The 15,587-nt window shown below is 45.7% G+C and overlaps 1 protein-coding gene across 1 annotated transcript in view; it reads right to left on the bottom strand.

Moving 5' to 3' along the window:
* IHO1 (interactor of HORMAD1 1) overlaps window positions 1–15,587 on the bottom strand; it is a 285,901-nt gene that overhangs the window by 139,080 nt on the left and 131,234 nt on the right. The window contains exon 3 of the mRNA XM_086936886.1: window positions 15,189–15,346. Coding sequence (XP_086793012.1) covers window positions 15,189–15,346 — 158 coding nt within the window. The remainder of the gene's footprint in view (window positions 1–15,188; window positions 15,347–15,587) is intronic.

The raw sequence follows: 15,587 nt of genomic DNA, 5'->3' as shown, positions 1-15,587 counted from the left end.
GAGAATGCCTCTCTTTCTGCTCCTTTCCTAGAGAATGTGTGCGTGTTGACTTCTTTAGAGCCTTTTTGTGGCTGGTTCCTCAGGTTATGTTATGTTATGTTATGTTATTTATGGGTCTTATATAGCGCAACGGCTACTCCAAGGGAGTGTCCCGGCGCTTTGTGCTCCAGACCCAGAAAGGAGACTGAAAAATATAACAAAGGAAACAGAGGATAAGGATAGATGCGCTCTAACCAGAGAATAACCAAGTCTTTAGACCCTTCCTAAAGGCAAGCAGATTGGATGTGGACCGTAGAGACAGCGGTAGAGAATTCCACAACTGAGGGGCCAGGAATCTGAAGGACCGACCGCCTACACGGGCCTTCTTAATACGGGGAACTACAGCAAGTGCCAGTGACTCCGATCTTAAAGATCGTGTTGGCCGGTAGAAATCCAGCCTTTTCTGTAGGTATTTTGCGCCAGTGGCGTGTAGGGCTTTGTGGGCTAATGTCAAAGCCTTGAACATTATCCTCTTCCGTATGGGGAGCCAATGGAGAGATTGCAGCAGGTTTGAAGCACTGGCTCGACGATGCAGACCAAAAATAGCTCGAGCTGCAGCATTCTGGGTCACCTGCATTCGCTGTAAGAGATATTCCGGAAGACCCAGATACAGAATGTTAGCATAGTCCAGTCTGGATCCGACGAGGGCCTGTACAGTTATTCTCCGATGTTCCTCAGAAAGCAAAGGAAAAAACTTTCGAAGCATCCTGAGGATGCCGAAGCACGTCCCTGTAAGGGTGGACACCTGGGATTTGAGAGTAAGCCCGTTGTCGATTTTAATTCCCAGGTTCTTAGCCCATTTAGAGGACTGGGCTGGAGGGAACATGTCAGCAGGCCACCAACCATGCCAGTCCGGTTCCGAGGGGCATCCGAAAAAAAGTATCTCGGATTTATCCGAGTTACACTTGAGGCTGTTCAGTTGGAACCAGTTAAAAACAGCCCCAAGGCACTCTCGGATACTTTCCCCATCGAATTCTTCGCTCTTGCGGCAGGTGAAAAGAAGCTGGGTGTCGTCAGCATATGAGACAATCTGGGCCCCGTGGGACTCCACCAATGTCGCCAGAGGGGTCATAAGGATGTTAAAAAGAGTAGGGCTCAATACTGAGCCCTGAGGTACTCCAACTCCCAATGGCGGCATTTCGGCAGATCCAGGAGAGGCCCAGACCGTTTGTCGGCGGTTGGCTACGAAGGAACAAAACCAGTTGAGCACCGTCCCCCCTAGACCGATGTCATGTAGTCTCGTGAGGAGATCCTCATGGGGGACGGTGTCAAAAGCCGCCGACAAGTCTAACATAACTAACATCACCCTGCCTCCGGTATCCAGCACCTCCTTCACAATCTCTGAGACTTCCAAAAGCGCCGTCTCGGTACTTAAGTGGATCTAAAGCCCTATTGAGATGCATGAAGAAGCTCATTCGACTCCAGGAAGCTGGAGAGCACGCTGTGGACATGTTTCTCCAAGATTTTAGTAAGTGCTGGAAGGAGCGAAATCGGTCTATAGTTGGACGGGGCTTCTGGGGCAAGGTTGGGCTTTTTAAGGAGAGGAATAACCATGGCCTGTTTCCAGGAGTGTGGCAAGACTCCTTGACTCAAGGAAAGATTAAGAATCGGATTGGCTATAGGGTTGACAACATCTGCCATTCTAGCCAGAAATTTCGCCGGACAGGGATCGCATGGTGAGCCAGATTTAAGATTCCTCATCAATGCTAAAGATGAGGTTATCGTATGAGGCGGGAAGTCCAACAGGACAGGGCCAGAAGTAGGCAGGTGAGCTATCTCATTTGGCGAAGTCAAAGGATCAGCTATCGGTCTCGGAGGAAAGGAGTCCTGTATCTGCCTAATTTTGGTAGTAAAGAAATTAGCAATGATACCAGCCCAGGTGTCAGCCAGAACTTCCTGTGCTACAATCGAACGCGGGGTAGTGAATTCTCGTACAATCGAAAATATCTCCTTGCAGGAGTTTGCTGCTTCCTCAATTTTTTTAGCATAGTAGCACTTCTTTCCCTGTAGGATTAGATCATGATAAGATTTCATCATGGATTTATAGGTCCGTTTTGCCTCAGCATCATATTGGGCTCTCCATGCTCGTTCGGCGATTTTACATTGTCTACGGGAGTGGGCCAGCTCCACCGTAAACCAAGGGGCTGAGATCCGTTTAGTATCAGATCTAGGTGGCTGTAAAGGGGCCAGCTCATTTAATCTAGCTAGGAGCCAGGTCTGCAAGATATCAAGGTCATTGTCCAGATCACCAGTATAGGAAAGGGGATTGTTCACCAGGGCCTGGGCTAACAGATCTGGGGTCACCCGATGGTACGCCCTATAGTTACTACCCTGCTGTCTCATGGCGCTGCTAGCTGGTTTCTCAGTGCCAGATATTTGAAAATGAGCAAGATGATGATCGGACCATAGAACCGGCAGGAGAGCAGTAACCATAATAGGTGAAGTGGAAAAGATCTGGTCTAACGTGTGACCTTTGTCATGGGTCGGGCCGGAAAGATAAGGGAGCAAGCCCAAGGCAGACGTGATATCAAGCAGATTAATAGCATCCTGATCCTGAAGATCTTCCATATGGAAGTTAAAGTCTCCCACCAAAAGACACTGCTCAGATCTCAGGACTAGTACAGACAAGACCTGCTGGAGATCCTCAAAAAAAGACCCCACAGGTCCCGGAGGCCTATATACTACGAGACCCTTCACAGCTTGTTGGGGTGAGAGAGATAAGGTAAAGGCAAGGGATTCGGCGCCCGTGATGGTCTCCGTGTGCATAACTGCACACGTGAGAGACTTTTTCACAACTAGGGCGACTCCTCCCCCTCTTCCCTTAACTCTATCTTGTCTATAGATGTTGTACTCAGGGGGAATGGCTACAGCTATGTCCGGATGGGAGGACTCATTGAGCCAAGTCTCAGTGAGCATAAGACAAGTAGGATTGTACGTAGAAAGGAGATCAAAAATCTCCTGAGTGTGTCTGTGCAGCGACCTAGTGTTGAGGAGTAAGCAAAGATGTTTAGTGCTACACTCCTTCATGTGGGAAGTGGGGGGAAGGGCGCTAGTAAGATGCCAGTTACAGCCTGGGCATTTATGTTTACCCCTATAGCGACCAGGAAAGACTGAGTAACAGGACGCCTCAACAGTGCGCAAGGAGTGAAGCTCCTGGGATGAATAAGACAACATAATAGAACAGGGGAAATGAGGAGTAGCGACCAAGAGAACCTGCCACGCCGCACGCCTCCGGGACGCTGACGGGCGCAGACGGGCAGGACTCTGGCGCAGATCCGGCGCGTCCGCAGCACGCGTCCGCTGCGCGGAGGAAGGGAGGAGCTTTTTATAGCGCTACTAGAGCGCGCGGGCGGAGAGTCCTACCCCCAAGATGGCGGCCAAACTCAGATCCCAGCCCTCGGCGTCAATACTCGGCCGAGGGCGGTCTGAAAACCCAGGCAAGGGGAAGGGAGCAGGCGAAGCGCTTAAAAGCGCTAGGAAGTCTCAGGCAAGGCAGCAAGACGCTTATTAGTCAAGCGCGATCCTAAACTGCACACAGTATTAAAAGTGACTAAACACGAGAGTCAAACACCGTCAAATTAAAAAGTGCCAAGAAAAGAGAGTAGACCTCCCGGCTTCCGCCTCAAGAGGGAAAAGGTTAGGTAGCAGATGGTAATCCCTGACGAGGTGACACGAATTCCTTTTATAGCGCTACTAGAGCGCGCGGGCGGAGAGTCCTACCCCCAAGATGGCGGCCAAACTCAGATCCCAGCCCTCGGCGTCAATACTCGGCCGAGGGCGGTCTTAAAACCCAGGCAAGGAGAAGGGAGCAGGCGAAGCGCTTAAAAGCGCTAGGAAGTCTCAGGCAAGGCAGCAAGACGCTTATTAGTCAAGCGCGATCCTAAACTGCACACAGTATTAAAAGTGACTAAACACGAAAGTCAAACACCGTCAAATTAAAAAGTGCCAAGAAAAGAGAGTAGACCTCCCGGCTTCCGCCTCAAGAGGGAAAAGGTTAGGTAGCAGATGGTAATCCCTGACGAGGTGACACAAATTCCTTTTATAGCGCTACTAGAGCGTGCGGGCGGAGAGTCCTACCCCCAAGATGGCGGCCAAACTCAGATCCCAGCCCTCGGCGTCAATACTCGGCCGAGGGCGGTCTGAAAACCCAGGCAAGGGGAAGGGAGCAGGCGAAGCACTTAAAAGTGCAAGGAAGTCTCAGGCAAGGCAGCAAGACGCTTATTAGTCAAGCGCGATCCTAAACTGCACACAGTATTAAAAGTGACTATACACGAAAGTCAAACACCGTCAAATTAAAAAGTGCCAAGAAAAGAGAGTAGACCTCCCGGCTTCCGCCTCAAGAGGGAAAAGGTTAGGTAGCAGATGGTAATCCCTGACGAGGTGACACAAATTCCTTTTATAGCGCTACTAGAGCGCGCGGGCGGAGAGTCCACCTCAGTTCACCTGAAGAAGAATACATAGGCCTAGTTTTTCCCTTTGCAGATTCAGCTGTACCAGGCCTTCTTTTTTTCGCTCGTTGTCCACCAGATTTATTAGTGCTGGTCTCCAATTCATCCCCTGAACGTGAGTGTTCAGTTGCCTTACTTTTCTGAATCCATCGTAGAAGAATCCACTCACTATCATTGAGGGTCTTCCCAGAGAATGTCCTGCAGATCTTACAGTCCTCAGCTTTGTGATATAGGCAGAGAAGTAAGTGCATCTCTAGTGAGGGTCATCTGAGAAAACTTTCTCTATAAGAATCACAATCTTTAAAAATGATTCTCTTGGAATTTGTATTTGTTGCAATTTTCAGAGGCAGTAGGGTTCAAATGTAAACATAACGCTCAAGAAAAAGATTTCAAAGTTCACTTATCTGACATGAAGCAAAAGCAAAGCTCTGGGACTCCCTTCTACACAAGGTGAAGTAGACATTGAAGGTGTGAATGCCTCCGATAGGGGTGAGGCAGTAAGCACTTTTGCCCCATTGGCTGAAGTATGGTTCCTTTAGAATGAAGTAGATGTGCTAAAAAAGTGGGAATTATGTGATGCCTTTTTAAGACATAAGTGTGTTGTCCTGGTATATTTAAGTTACAGTGTGACTCCCACTTCGATGACAGGGAATGATTCAAGCATGTGAATCCATGAAAGAACCAATGAAGCAAACCCCAAATGCAAGGGTGGTGAATTAGTAGTGTTCTTTCCCATTCATGAAATTCAATAACTCACTCATTAATCACCCAATAGGATATCCAAGCGCATGCAGGTCCTGGAAGTCTTATTCAAACAGCCAGTCCCGAGGGCCCTTCGGAAATCGGCACCGAGTTGATGGTCCTGTGCTGCATGAGGGGGTTCTTTCAGGTCTTTGCCGCAAAAAAGGAGAAGGAGCGTCCTCCACTCCTGCATTGGTGGATGCAGGGAGTGTGGTCAAGTGAGAGGGACGGAGCGTAGTGTTCTTGATGACTGGAGAAAGTTCAGCCGGTGGCTAATGAAGGCAGGACCTTGGTTGTGCAGAGCCTTCTGTGAGTGAAAGGGTTATGAGAGGCAACATGTATACACAGTAAATTACAAGGTCTATGTTTTGAAAAAAATGAGTCCAGTTGCTGTTTGTAGCCTTGGTGTGTTTTTATTACAGATATGCTTGGTTTCCATAGATGCACAGCCAATGCGTTTCGCCCAGACATGGGCTTCTTCAGGGCTGTAATATCATACAATATACACATATTTACAATTCAAACGTTAACAAATTGTTGTGCGCATATAAAAGTAACAATTTATCCCAAATGTTCGTGGTAGAAAGGCATAGGGAACGAAGAAAAAAGGGGAAGTGTGTCAGCGAGGGAAGAGAATCTTAGCGATAGTGGGTAGTGAAGCCAAAGCTGTATGACAGCTGGTGTGTGAATTCACACTGTAAGGAAAGGGAAATCAAACCATGTGGATTGGTAGTGTCAGTATAGTTCAGAACTATTAATCATACTCAAAAAGTGAAAAGCGAACCACACCGGTCAGCTGGCCTAAGTGAGTGAGAGGTAAGGTGGGTTAGAGGAAGTCTGACAGAAACTGTCATGGTGCATGGAAGTACACCACTGGATCCCGTATAGACACAGCAAAGAAAAGGAGTAATGTCCCTATAGTACGATGGAGTTAGTTTACCGATATAAGGGTGCTGTACTTTCGCCAGGGGAATAACATGAGATCAGCAAAAGTTCTGGTCTGTATCGGGACATAGAAAAGGAGAAGTTTCCTTCCAATACTTGGGGTGCGATTAGTGAGAGCAATCATTCCAACCAACCTAATATTGAAAAGGTAACTAATGGTCCATAAATTCAGCTACCATAATTCTCTGTCTCTGCTGTGATGGTCCATGTCAGAGGCAAGGGGTGTCTGTGGAGAAAAGGAGGGGGGGCCTGAATTAAGTGATAGTTGTAAATACGCAGAAGTCATATTGGTAGTCTCCAAGTCAGGAGACCAACAGAGTAAACCTTAATAAAGTGGGAAACCGTGGGTGTAAACTTAAAGTTCGAACACCAGAGAAAAAGAAATTGTAATACTTACTATCTGCAGAGAAAGTTTAATGGTGACTGGTAAAGATAGTTACAAAGAGTAGGAATGCAATTGTGATGTAGCTGAGATCTGCATGCACACAAGTTAAGAGGTTATAGTGATTTGACTTGAATATGTGAATTACGCCTACTGTTAGGTTAACAGGAAAGTGGTCAAAAGGCATAGAGAAATGTATAAGAAACAAAAAACAATAATATTTAGCTGTTGCAAACAACTTATGATACAGTGGGTAATGTCAAGATATTATATTAAATACATCACAGGTTTGCAAGATTAGAAGACACTGGCTGACTATTCAGTGGTCCCTAATATGCAATGTCTTACGGTGAACAGAGAAGAAAAAAAAACAAAGGTAGGAGTAGCGAGGTTCGAAGAAACAGCGTCAGTTTGTGTTATATGAGACAAGGGAATTTGGGCAGAGCATGTAGACCTTCCTGATAGAATGTACATCAGAAAATGTTTAATCAATCTGTAAATTGCATGGTAGTTCGGATAAACTGTAGTTCAGAGCGAGATTGTAACACAATTACAAACAGATGTAATGTAAGGACAAATCACAGGAAGAAATGATGGTATGTACTATAAGGGTACAATAACATGTCATGCTGGTACTTGAGCAGTAATCCCCATATGCTGAAAGCCCAGTGCTAACAGTCTCATAGACTGGGCTAACGTGTGAGCAATATACATTGGCACTGGGGATCTATCACGGTGAGCCAGATACCAAGCAGAGAGATCTGACTTCGCCAATGTTGATTCTCAATATGTGTGGAGCACTTATACATGATTTCCAGTGATGTGCAGTCATGTTAAGGTTATAGGTAACCCTGGGCGTAGTTTGCGTACACGTACGTAGTGCGTAGCTGTTACTACTGTGTGCTTGTCTGCTCTGAGCAATACTCACAAACAGCATCTTACACAGGGCAAGTTATGATAAAAATAAATATATCTGTCTTTATATGCTAAAATGCATATAGTCATTTCACAAAAGTGTAAACGATAAATTAGCAAGCAGTGAGAGAGGTGATGATTTTGGGATCCTCCCTAACCTAGGGAGAGAACCAAGCAGATGCCTTGAAAACAAAAAGCACATCTTCTTGAACGATTCGGTGGTGGTCCCATCCTCTTAGGACCACCCCAAGCACAGTTATTGGCAAAAATACAATCCCAACCAAAGGCCCTGCAAAGCATTACGGGACTAGATTAGCAGTGGGCACTGAATATTATAGTATCCAATATCAAAATAATTCTACAAAGAGCTGCAGTTCAACTAGTCGCAACTAGATGTCCCTCACGGGTTACGTTGATGAACAATTGTTACTTACCTGTAAACAGGTGGTTCTCCAGTATTGGTGTCTTTCATAGATTCACATGCTTGAATATCCCCCGTCGTCGGAGTGGGAGTCCCACGGTAAATAAAATAGCAATAATATATACTATATATATATATATATATGTAACATAAAACCTGAAATATGTAATAGAAAAAAGGCATAACAAGCCTACACATATTTCTACATAGGAATGCATGTAAAAGGAAAAAACCATTTGCAGTCTATCATTGTCATTATGTTGGTCCAAACTACAGCCAATCAGGCGCCAGCAACCCTCTAGAACCTTCTCCTCAGAGCTCAGCACCTCAGATTTTCGTAGCACAAGAGTGACCACAGAGTCTATGAGGAGAAGAGAGCCTCTGAGGGGAGGAGGGTGGGTCGCATGTGAATCTATGAAAGACACCAATACTGGAGAACCACCTGTTTACAGGTAAGTAACAATTGTTCTTCTCCAGTATTAGGGTGTCTTTCATAGATTCACATGCTTGAATATAGAATAGAAAGCAGTAATATCCGAAGAAAACTTCCCAGCATGATACACATGCATAGACTTATAAAACCAAATATGTCTATAGTCGTGCAAGACGTACATTAATAAGGTAAACCATAATGGAGGAGGGAAGACAGAGGCTCGCCTTATTGAAATAGATAGCGAAGCATAGACTGTCCCACTGCAGGTTTGCTTCGTTAATGGTACCCAGGCAGTAGTGTTTCATAAACATGTGCCTGCTTGACCACATGGCTGCTCTGCAGATCTGATGCAGCGGCACACCGGCAAACAGGGCAGTTGAAGACGACATCGCCCTGGTAGAATGGATCCTCACTGAAGACTGTAGAGGCTTGCCTGCCTGTTGATGGCAGAAAGCAATGGCTGAGGAAACCCCACGAGCAATTGTAGGTTTGGGAACTGGAGGCCCTTAGTGGAAACGTCCATAAGCTATGACGATGGCAAATGTCAGCAGCCGCATAAATCCATCTAGCTATGGTGTATTTAGACACTGCTCGTCCTAGCTGTATATTTCCATAGGCAATAAACAGTTGATCGGATTTGGTAATGACAGAGGTCCTTGCAAATAGAAATTAAAAACATCTTCTGATGTCAAGAGTATGTAAATGCCCTCTCCGCAGGGGATTGTGGATTAGGAAAAAACGTCTTTAAGATAACTGGTTCTTTCAGGTGAAATCCGAAGGCACCTTTAGGCATACACCTTGGGTTTGTACGTAGCACCACATAATTGGGCGTGAATCGTAAGAAAGGTGAATTGACAATGAGAGCTTGAACATCACAGACTCTTCTAGATGAAGTTAATGCTACAAAGAGAAAAACCGTTGCATGTTAGGAATTTGAAATACATCCTAAAAATTGGCTCAAATGGGTGGCGCATGAGCTGCGCTAATACTACATTATAATGCCATGATGGAGGCGGACGACGTACAGGAGGAAACATTCGGAGTAGTCCCTTAAAGAACTGTTGTATTCTGGAAGAATAAAGAGAGATGGACCCATCCTGACGTTACCTTGAAATGGCTGCCAAAAAAACCTTCAACGTTGTATGAGATAAGCCTGATCTTGCCAGGTGCAAGAAAAAAGGTAATATCTGGTCCGGCGTTGCAGGAAATGGGTAAACCCCAGCAGATTAACACCAAATGCAGATTATTATTTATGTATTTATTTATTTTTAAAGACTGTATGTCTTTAGTAGGTGCTCTCGCGTAAGCCAGCACCTCTTTACAATCCGCCGAGATAGTCAGATGAGCTAATACAAGGTGCTCAGACACCAAGCTGCTAATTTTAGAGAAACCGGATCTGATGGAAAATTTGACCATTCTGAATGGAGAGGAGATTTGGAATTGGTCGAAACTGTATTGGATCATACTCTGAGAGAAGAAGTTCGGTGAATCAGTATTGGCGAGGCCACCTGTGGGCGATGGGAATCAGACGATACGGCTCTTTGTTCATCTGACGGAGAATTCTCGGAACCAACGGTACCGGACACAAGGCGTAAGCATATATTTGAGACCAGTTTATCGAAAACGCCTTCCCCTGCAAATCCCTGTGAGGATGCTAGCTTGCAAAGAAACAGGCATAAGCTGTTCTTTTTTGTTGCAAAGAGGTCCAGATCGGGATGACCCCACTGCTGGAAGATCCGATCCGCCGTTGGCTGATGCAGTTCCTATTCGTGGGTGGACACCTGTTGACCTGCTGAGGGTGTCCGCCAGCACATTTGCAATTCCCGGCACATGAACAGCCAAGAGTTTGATCCTGTGCCATATTGCCCAAGCCCATATCTTTTGGGCTTTCTGAGATAGAAGAACCGACCTCGTTCTTCCTTGTTTGTGTAAGTAAGGTATTGTCTGTGCAAACCAATACTGTGGCTCCTTGAATGATAACACGAAAGGATTTGAGGGCTAAGAAGATAGCACCTAGCTCTAGCCGATTGATGTGCTAAGCCTTTTGTTGAGGGTTCCATTCCCTGCTGAACCTTCAGCCCTTGAGATATGCTCCTCATCCCTCGAAGGGATGCGTCTGTGGTGATTGTGTAATTTGGCACTTCTGGAAGGAATAACGTACACCCCTTCTACAAATTTCTTACTTGGACCCACCAACAAAAAGGGGGGGCCTCTTGCATCCGAGGATTGATTTGAATGAGATCTACAAAGGAACTGGAGACCTGAAACCAACGTAGAAGAACCACCAAGTGGGAGATGCAAGCCCGTTGTTCGTGCGAGATAAACATCCTTGCTAGGTTGGTATTGATTGATGATCCGAGAAATGTTGATATCGGAGCTAGTACTAGTTGTGACTTGTCATGATTTATTGAAAATCAGGTCTTGAAACAGTGACTGACAAGTTTGGGTGTGCTGGACTGATTGTAAATAAGAGCGAGCCCTTATTATACAGTTGTCTCAGGAATGAGAAATTTGTATGCCTTGCAGACGTAGATAGGCTGCCACTGGTGCCAGGATGTACGTAAAGATATATGAAACGGACCTAAATCCAAGAGGTAGGACCTTTATTGAATACGTTCTGTACCTATTGTAAAGCGTAGCCACTTCCTATGCTTAGGAAGGATTGGCACATGAAAATAGACATCCTGGAGGTTGAGAGTAGTTATAAACTCGTTCTGGTAAGAACTTTAGGATTTTGTTGAGGAACAACATTTGTAAAGTTTGCGCAAAGATCTAAAATCATGCAACACTTTCCTCATTTGCTTGTTGATGAGGAACTGAGAGTAAACCCTAACGTTGTTGGAGATTCGGAACCACTCCGACGGTCCCTGTTTGTATCCATATAGACACTTGTGAAAACGACACCAGTAGATGAGAATGAGGAGGTCCCTTTGGAGGTGTAGAAAGAGGGAAATTAAACAAATTCTTAAGTGTGCCCTTGGGCATGACGTTTAAAAACCCAACGGTCCTCTGTCACCTTTGACCAAGTGGAGTAAAAGTGAGATATTAGATCTCTGACGTTTTTGGAGGGAATAAAGGTGTGTTCCCGGTAATCCATCGTTTCTTAGAAGAGTTTGCCTAGGCTGTACGATGATAGTCTAGGTAGGACCTGTTGGTACTGTGCCTATGTGACTGCGTTTGATTTGAGTACCGCAATTGATTTTGATTGTAGGAGCCAATATTGGATGGAACTCCCTTGAAACAAAGGACGTGGAGCTACGTCCTCGGCACCACGAAAAGGCTGCGATTCTATATCCCGAAGGTGCAAGCAGTATCTGTGTCCTTTAAGATGGTCTGCAGTGCCTCATCAACATGCTGGCCAGAAGGGCTCCTCAATCAAAAGAACAAGTGAAGTATAGAAGTCTGAACCTCCTTGCGGAAGACGTAGCATTGAAGCAAAATTGTCTTTCCCAGACTGCCCCTATAGCGAGCTGTGGAACACCTGTACACGCAATGTCCGCTTCACAGTGTATCATTTCTGATGCACTTCTCTCTCGCTCTCACTCCTGCAGGATCTTCAAAGCGTGAGGCTTGGAGGATTCTGGAATAAGTGCTACTGGCGCCAACATGTCAGAGCACATATGGTGGCATACCTGCCCAACTGGCTTGCAAGATAATCGCTCTGCCGCCTGAATAATGACTGAGGCAGGGTAGGCTGAATAGTGGGGAGCTTCACATTTCTTGTTGAAGCGTGAAAAACAAAAACCGCCGGCACAGAGTTTGACCTCTGCATGAGTCTAACACCTTCTTGCTAAATAAAGTCTATGATAGGCACTGAACGAACTTGTTTTTGTGGTTTCCCCCGGACGAGGGGAAAAAGGGAAAAGCGATTCGCCGCTCTCTTCATAAGGAGGGGAAAACCTCCAATATTCACCGGAGGTGAATGCACTAGAGCTCCAGTTTTTAGAGGAAGATATAAAGGCAGGAGTAAAAAGCCACCACGCCATCACGTGGATGTAGCAGAAAGCTGCAGTCGACGAGATAAATCGTCTACCAAAACACATTGTGCATAAAAGACAACCGTGTGTGAAACCAACTGTCGACGGGCTCAACCGTCGACGATTCCAATAGTTGACAGGGTCAACCGTCAACGAAGCCAACTGGCCTCGAGGCTGAATGTTGACGAAGCTTACCGTCTACGGAGCTCACCGTCTATGGAGCTCACCCTCTACGGAGCTCACCGTCTACGGAGCTCACCGTCTACAGAGCTCACCGTCTACAGAGCTCACCGTCTACAGATACAGAGCTCACCGTCTACGGAGCTCACCGTCTTCGGAGCTCATCGTCTACGGAGCTCATCGTCTACGGAGCTCACCGTCTACGGAGCTCACCGTCTACGGAGCTCACCGTCTACGGAGCTCACCGTCTACGGAGCTCATCGTCTACGGAGCTCATCGTTTACGGAGCTCATCGTCTACGGAGCTCAGCGTCTACGGAGCTCAGCGTCTACGGAGCTCAGCGTCTACGGAGCTCAGCGTCTACGGAGCTCTCCATCTACAGAGCTCATCGTCTACAGAGCTCATCGTCTACAGAGCTCATCGTCTACAGAGCTCATCATCTACGGAGCTCATCGTCTACGGAGCTCACCGTCTACGGAGCTCACCGTCTACGGAGCTCACCGTCTACGGAGCTCATCGTCTACGGAGCTCACCGTCTACGGAGCTCACCGTCTACGGAGCCCACCGTCTACGGAGCTCATCGTCTACGGAGCTCACCATCTACGGAGCTCACCGTCGACGAGCCCGTCGTCTACGGGGCCCACCGTCGACGAGCCCACCGTCGACGAGCCCACCGTCGACGAGCCTACCGTCGACGAGCCTACCGTCGACGAGCCTACCGTCGACGAGCCACCGTCGACGAGGCCACCGTCGATGGGACATATCGTAGACGAGTCAGAGGATACATAGACCGTATCGTCGACAAGCTGGCACATTTTCACGTAGAAAAGTGCGCAGTGTGAGTAAATCTCGTGGGCGTAGATGTGGGAGGCAGACTCAAAGAAGGCCAGAGACCCCTAATTGTGATGTTACTTCAGCTGGTGAAGTAGAGGAGAAGCATCACTTAAAACGTGAATGTGCAGGACAAACAACAAAAATTCCTCCCACATCAGAAGGGGGGTACAGTCTAAGCACAAGAACAACCCCTTCTCCTCTTACCATGTCAGAGACAAGCAGAGTGTTTCCATATACTCTTCATGAGGGTTCACAGGAAAAGGTCACAGCTTCCTACAAGTGACACAGGGTCTGAACGTAGACTTCATGAAAGAAGACAGTACAAAACCGTGATATTAAGAAGAAATTGAAGAAAATTGAAGAAAATTGAAGAAAAAACTGAGCAGAGCTCAGGGAGACTCCCTTCACACGACATGCGGTAGAAAATCTGAGGTGCTGAGCTCTGAGGAGACGGTTCTAGAGGGTTGCTGGCGCCTGATTGGCTGTAGTTTGGACCAACATAATGACAATGATAGACTGCAAATGTTTTTTTCCTTTTCCATGCATTCCTATGTAGAAATATGTGTCGGCTTGTTATGCCTTTTTTCTATTACATATTTCAGGTTTTATGTTACATATATATATATATAGTATATATTATTGCTATTTTATTTACCGTGGGACTCCCACTCCGACGACGGGGGATATTCAAGCATGTGAATCTATGAGAGACACCCTAATACTGGAGAAGTTGCTGCTACGCTACGTGTTATAGCCAAGTTTTTGCACTGTGCTACGTGCATTTTGAGTAGTAGTGCAAACTACGCATGTGAGCGAAGCGTAGTACTACACCCAGGGTTAGTTAAAGGAAGTAATGCATTTCATTGTCACTGTTAAGACCCAGTGTGGAAGAGCTTAAGGTGCAAATCCAATGTGTGCAACATGCTTCCAGTTTCCTCAGGGTCGGCTCCCTGTCACCTCCTCTCTTGTTAGGCATCACATCAATGCCATGGAAGCGAAATTTAGTTCTGTCAACACCACTCTGGCTATTGTGTGAGATTAGAGCATATGATGTGTCCCCATTCAAGACCTCTCTTCGGTGTTCTTTGATGCGGGTTTGAGCTGTCTCACTGTGCTTCCCACATAAATCTTACTGCAACCGCAAATTAGTACGTAAATTACAAAACTTGTGAGGCAATTAATGATCTGATGTATCCTGTGTTGTGTTCCTGTGTTGTATTTGAAGGTGGTGGTCTTGTTGCTTCTTAGGTTGCATATATTGCACATGCTGCTAGTGTAGGATCCTATGGGTTTGTGCAGCCAGCTTTGTTTTTGTGGTGTTTTACATATTGTGTCATCTTGAGTTTTCCAGCCCTGTTTTTAGCCATGTCTAACACGCTGTGTTCATAGCCCCTTCTACTTAGTCTGTCTGTGGCCAGCCTGGCCTGTACTTCACAGTTTTTAACCTCACTACAGTTCCTATGGATGCATACCAATTCTCCATAAGTGATAGCCTTCTTGCTGCAAGCTGGGTGAGAGCTGGTGCGTGGCAATCCGCCCAACATACTAATAGACCCCCTGGTTTTCCATTTATTTTAATGGAAGAACCACTGGTTGATAATTGGATATCGTTATCTATGAAGATGATTTCAAATTTACAATGATATTGTTTGATGTACTATATTTTGAAAATGAATGCCTACCTTCTAATCCATAGAAGTCCAAAAATTTTGTACTTAAGGTACCAAATGTTTTACTAATTAATGCTTTACTTTGTTTCAAGTTAACAATATTTTGCTACATAAACATTTCCAATACATTTATACATCATGGATTACTCAAAATATGTTGTTTACCTTACATAAAAACCAATCGTTTTGCGAACTAACCTTACCTGTCATGCTTGTCTTTTGCTTTTTTTCTATCCTCTTCAAACTGATCCAAGATCCCTTTGGATTTTGTAGCACCAAAATGTAGTGTACCCTTATCTTTCCCATCTCCACAAAACAGATATGGCTTGGATTGATATTTCAGAAAAACGCTGGGATCACTCTGTTGTAAAATGTCAAGCACATGAGCAAGAAAAAATGCAATGATACTGCTGACTGATTAATCATTATGAGTTGTTTGCATATAAGACATATTGCAATTCTTTCACTATCTGTTTTTTCCCCTCCTCATTAAAGTCCAAAACACCTTCTTTTAAAGATTTGGTTGTAACGTGTGCATTAAACAAAGACAGATGTGTTGTCAAATTAGGGAGCTTGTCTACTTGTAATTGACACTACAAGTA

This window comes from Lissotriton vulgaris, chromosome 9 (genome assembly GCF_964263255.1).
Source record: "Lissotriton vulgaris chromosome 9, aLisVul1.2, whole genome shotgun sequence".
NCBI classification, from domain to species: domain Eukaryota; kingdom Metazoa; phylum Chordata; class Amphibia; order Caudata; family Salamandridae; genus Lissotriton; species Lissotriton vulgaris.
Note: the sequence above shows the minus strand (reverse complement) of the source record. Positions and strands in the feature narration are given on the sequence as shown.